General features: G+C 36.1%; 1 protein-coding gene across 1 annotated transcript; it reads left to right on the top strand.

Annotated features, from left to right (window-relative positions):
* The first annotated feature begins 293 nt into the window (after positions 1-293).
* On the top strand, positions 294-2,952 carry LOC126076345 (olfactory receptor 6C74-like). Its single transcript, XM_049884892.1, has 2 exons — positions 294-336; positions 1,994-2,952. The coding sequence occupies exons 1-2, from the start codon at positions 294-296 to the stop codon at positions 2,950-2,952; spliced, it is 1,002 nt and encodes a 333-aa protein (XP_049740849.1).
* Positions 2,953-5,483: the final 2,531 nt, after the last annotated feature.

Here is a 5,483-nt window from a genome sequence, read left to right as displayed (position 1 = left end):
CATTTCTTTAATGAGGGCTTGTAAAATTCCCAACCACATAATCAACTTCATTTCAGTTGGCTTGGCTTTTTACCAATCATATTATTTTGGGGCAGTTGGCATTACCTGCAAAATGTCCAAATACTTGCCCAGTGATTGATCATTAGAGAAAAACTTATTAGAATTTCTCCTCTCTATTCTCCTAGGTAGAACCAAATTACATATTGGGTCCCTATGAGTTAGAATCAACCTGATGGCACACGTTAACAACACAACAGTAGCTCAGACTGTGTGTTAGTTAAGCAAAGAGGTAAATGGAAGTCAATGGTTCATCTGAAGAAAAGTCCATTTTTAATGGTAGGTTTTTCTCCTTCACTTCTTCCCTTACTCTGTTACCCCTTTTCCAATTTTTTGACTCCTTCTTTCCTATTGTATTTTTCTTCCTCTCCCTGTTCCCTTGTTCACTTTATTATTTTTTTTCCCATATTCTGAACTGTATCCGGCAGAAACACTGAATTGGTTTCATTCTGTTCAAGTCAGGTTTTCTATGCAATACGATTGTGTTAAAGAAGGAAATTGAGGACCAGAGAGATTGATGGATTCTCTAAATGCCTAGGAAAATTCACAAAGGTCACTGACAGTTGTGGAACATACCTGAAAACAAATAAAAAGAAATAACTTAGAGTCACAGTGACCACAGATTCCCCTTGTGACAAAGACGTCTGTTAACCATAAACTATTTCAGAGTTTATCTTATACAAAGAATTTAACTTGAGGTCATTTTTCTTGCTTCATGACAGATAATTCTAAATCTTTATCATTTCCTGAACAATTGAGGTCCCTTTATTATTTTAAAACCTCTGGACTAGACCTGAGGGTTTGTGAAAATGAATGGGGGGCTGACCAATCCACAGAGACCTCAGAAAAGGGGTCATGATTCAATCATGTTAAGATTATCCAGTGGTTGATTTTCTAATCTTGTTTCCTCTTTCCTCATTAAAAACTCATTGTAACTGGCCTGAAAGGAGCCTTCCTGTTTTTCTGAACAGAAAAGTTTCCCTGTATTCATGCAGATTGTCTGCTCAGATGAACCCTATGCTCTTTAATTCTTTTTGTGCTTTGATTATTTTGACAGTAGATTTAATATTGGAATACAAAAAAAAAAAACCCAAATCTGTTACCATTGAGTTGATTCCGACTCATTGCAACCCTATAGAACAGAATAGAACTGCTCTATAGGGTTTCCAAGGAGCGTGGATTCAAACTGCTGACATTTTGGTTAACAGCCATAGCATGCTGTAGCTCTTAACCACTGTGCCACCAGGACTCCAATATTGAATGAAGGGTGGTAAAAATAAGAGTGCCCCCCCCCCACAAAAAAAGGGAAGAGATAGAAATAGGGAGATAACACATTACACTGATTTACAAGAGTAAAGCATCAGAAAGAACTCACACAAAGAGTGTTCACTGGCTGAGTAGATAAGGCAAAAGGCCACACAACTGAAAGGCTATTGTCATGACTGTATTGCGTTGTTTCTATTACCACTTTAGCCAAAAGCTGTTTTTCAATGTCTCGATCATATATACAGTTTCTGTAGTTTTCCTGCACTCACAGTCAGGTCCTTGAAGTGATGATGTTAAAAGGGTCACTGGCCAGGCTGAGTGTAAACAACGTGACATTTCAGCCTTTAGATCTTGAGAAAAGAGGAATGCTATTTTTACATGCATGTTCACCTCTTCACGTCATTACTATAAATGTAACTAAACCAGAATATAGAATCAATTTTTATGACATTCTTTTTTATTTCAGCAAATTTGTGGAAAACATTTTCGCAGTATATGCAAACTAATAACATTTGCCAGAGTTTTGTGTTACATTAATCGCTTCAAAAAAGTGTCCCGTTAATATATACCATCAACAGTGATTATTAGTATTTTGACATTGTTGCTTTCACATTTAACCATTCATACATTAAGATAACTTTTTTTTCTTTGAATATTTTTACCGGAGCAGGAGCAGATCAGGAGTCAGCAACGAAAAACCATACAACAGTGACAGTGTTTATCTTAGTAGGATTGACAGAGGACCCACAATTGAAAATTGTGCTATTTATCTTCCTCCTTCTCACCTACTTGCTAAGCATCTCGGGTAACCTGGTTATCATTACCCTCACTTTGCTGGATTCTCATCTCAAGACACCTATGTATTTTTTTCTTCGAAACTTTTCCTTCCTGGAGGTATCTTATACGACAGTCTGTATACCCAAATTGCTTGTTACCATGGCAACCGGAGACAAAACAATTACATATAACTGTTGTGCAGCTCAGTTATTTTTCGCCTTCCTTCTTGGTGCATCTGAATTCTATCTCCTGGCCATCATGTCTTATGATCGTTATGTTGCCATCTGTAAGCCTCTGCATTATACAACTATCATGAACAGTAAAATCTGTATCCAGCTGGTCCTCGGCTCTTGGATGGCCGGTTTCCTTATCATTTTTCCAGGACTCATCTTAGGCTTAGGCCTGGATTTCTGTGATTCCAATATCATTGACCATTTCTACTGTGACACTGCTCCTCTCCTGCAAATCTCTTGCACAGATACACATTTGGGGGAAATGATGAGTTTCATTCTAGCTTTGGTGACACTCCTGGTCACCTTGGTATTAGTGATTCTATCATATACATATATCGCCCTAACAATTTTAAAAATCCCTTCTGCCAACCAGAGAAAAAAGGCTTTTTCTACTTGTTCCTCCCACATGATTGTCATTTCCCTCTCATATGGCAGCTGCATCTTCATGTACATTAAACCTTCAGCCAAACAGAGAATATATTTAATGAAGGGAGTTTCAGTGGTCAATACTTCGGTGGCTCCACTTTTGAACCCCTTCATTTACACTCTAAGGAACCAGCAAGTGAAACAAGCATTTAAGAACTTGTTACAAAGAGTTCTGTCTTTATCAAAGAAATAAAATCATAATGAGGTATCCAACAGAAATGTATTATTAGGGAAATGTACAAAGAAAGGTATCTGGATTAGGACCTGACTTTCTGGATTAGGACCTGATTTTCCTATTACATTATCTAACATATATTCATATTTTCCCTTTAATTTCTATCTGGAGGATCATGACCTTACATAGCTATCTTCTTAAAAACGTTTTCCCCTTTCGAATTACAGAACTCTATTTTTCTATTCTATTATGTTATTGTTGTTAGGTGCTGTTGAGTCAGTTCCAACTCTTAGAGGCCCTGTGTACAACAGAATGAAACACTGCCAGGTCCTGCACCATTTCCACAATTGTTGTTATACTTCAGCTCATTGTTGCAGCCATCGTGTCAATCCATCTAGTTGAGGGTCTTCCTCTTTTTTGCTGACCCTCTACTTTATCAAGCATGATGTCCTTCTCCAGGGACTGAACCTTCCTAATAACATGTCCAGAGCATGTCAAATGAAGTCATGCTATCCTTGCTTCTAAGGAGCATTCTGGTTACACTTCTTCCAAGACTGATTTGTTCATTCTTTTGGCAGTCCATGGTATATTCTATACTTTTTACCAATGCCGTAATTCAAAGGCATCAATTCTTCTTTGATCTTTGGCCCCATCCACTCCTCTTCTTTCAGTGAAATGTAACTAATATTTGAAATCTTGTTTTATTCAGCTTAATGTATCACTTCACTGAGACTAAGGATTATGTGCGGTATGTTTAATTCTTATTATCATATTTGACTTCCTGTGAAATCTTAATAAGTATAAAAGGAACCAGAACTTCTTAAATAGTTGATTCCATAATGATGAACCTAGAATATGTTGTCATACCTAAAATAAGAAAATTGTCAAAGATCAATGGAATCATGTTAAAGGATAAAGGAATCAATTCAAGGGGCTCTCACCAATGATTAAAAAAAAATGAGATTCATTATAATTCCAAAACCACATTTGTTCACCTTTGGAGTTTGGTTGGCAACAACTCTTATTCTGAAAAGTGATAAATAAAAGTTACAAATCAAACAGATAGTATTTCTGAATGACTAGATAATTGAGGAGGGAAAATTCTTTAAAGAAGTACCGCAATCAATAAATGCTTGAAAAAAAATGGAAGCAAAACCTTGAAACGTTATATTCCTTAATAAAACAAGGGAAATAGGCAATAATTATTGATTTCTGCCTGTCGTGGATTGAATTGTGTCCCCTAAAACATCTGTCAACTTGGCTAAGTCATGATTCCCTTGTATGATTGGATGACTGTCTACCATTTTATCTTCTGATGTGATTTCCCTATATGTTATAAATTCTATCTCTATGATGCAGTAAGATGGATTAGCTGCAGTTATACTAATGAGGTCTACAAGATTAGGTACTCCTTTAGCCAATCTCTTTTGATATATAAAAGAGAGAAGCAAGCAGAGAGACATAGGGGCCTCATACCACCAAGAAAGCAGCTCTGGGAGCAGAGTATGTCCTTTGGACCTGAGGTTCCTGAGCTGAGATGCTCCCAGACCAAGGGAAGAATGATGCATTGCAAGAACCTTCCTTCAGAGCCTACAGAAAGGGAAAGCCTTTTCCTGGAGCCTGTGCCCTGAATTTAGATGTTTAGCCTACTGGGCTGTGAGAGAATAAAATTCTCTTTGTTAAAGCCATCCACTTGTGGTATTTCTGTTACAGCAGCACTAGAAGACTGAGACACTGCCAGTCAGTGAATAGTTTGCAATTCATTTTCTAATGGATAATCAAGTCAATACCTAAAATACTGATCAATTTTAACATCATGTAAAGTGATAAATCCATTATCATATGCCACCCAACACACTGCAACAGGAAGCATACAGCACCAACTGTGAAGTGTTCTTGCCACCCCACAAAGAACTTGAATTTCATCAAATGTGTTTATCTGTCATTTTACTGAAAATACAGGGGCTAATTTTTTTTTTTAAATGAACATGTTAAATAAGGATTCAAACTATCAAATCCAGAATGTGGTAAATTCCATATTGAAATAAGCCAATTACTTCAACAGACAAAAAGCATAGGGAAAAAAAGTGGGGAAGGGATACGATGCACTATGCTAGATTTTTAAAAATATCTTAGGAGACATGTTTACTGAGTACCACATGTAGACTTTGGACTATTACTAATTCATATAAAGCAGTATTCTTAGATAATTGGATAATATTAAAATATGTAAAGTGTAATAATGTCCTAGGAGTTATGTTTTTACATTTCTTATTTGTTAGGGTTAAATAATGGAGTATTTAGGAGTGAAATAAAATGACATCTGGTTTTTTTTTAAACTGTGCTCCAAAAATATTGGGGGAATTGTACACTAAATAACAATGGCATGGTATTTACAATAGTCAAAAATGAAATGGTAGTTTTATGGGTATTCATTATACACTTCTCTCTGCGGTGTATGCTTGTAAATTTTCATAATAAATATTTAATAATAAAAAGTAGCTTAGGAAAAATTAGAAGGTGAATGATATGGTTATTATTCCCATTTA

The sequence above is a fragment of the Elephas maximus genome, chromosome 4, assembly GCF_024166365.1.
Source record: "Elephas maximus indicus isolate mEleMax1 chromosome 4, mEleMax1 primary haplotype, whole genome shotgun sequence".
Taxonomy (NCBI): domain Eukaryota; kingdom Metazoa; phylum Chordata; class Mammalia; order Proboscidea; family Elephantidae; genus Elephas; species Elephas maximus.
Note: the sequence above shows the minus strand (reverse complement) of the source record. Positions and strands in the feature narration are given on the sequence as shown.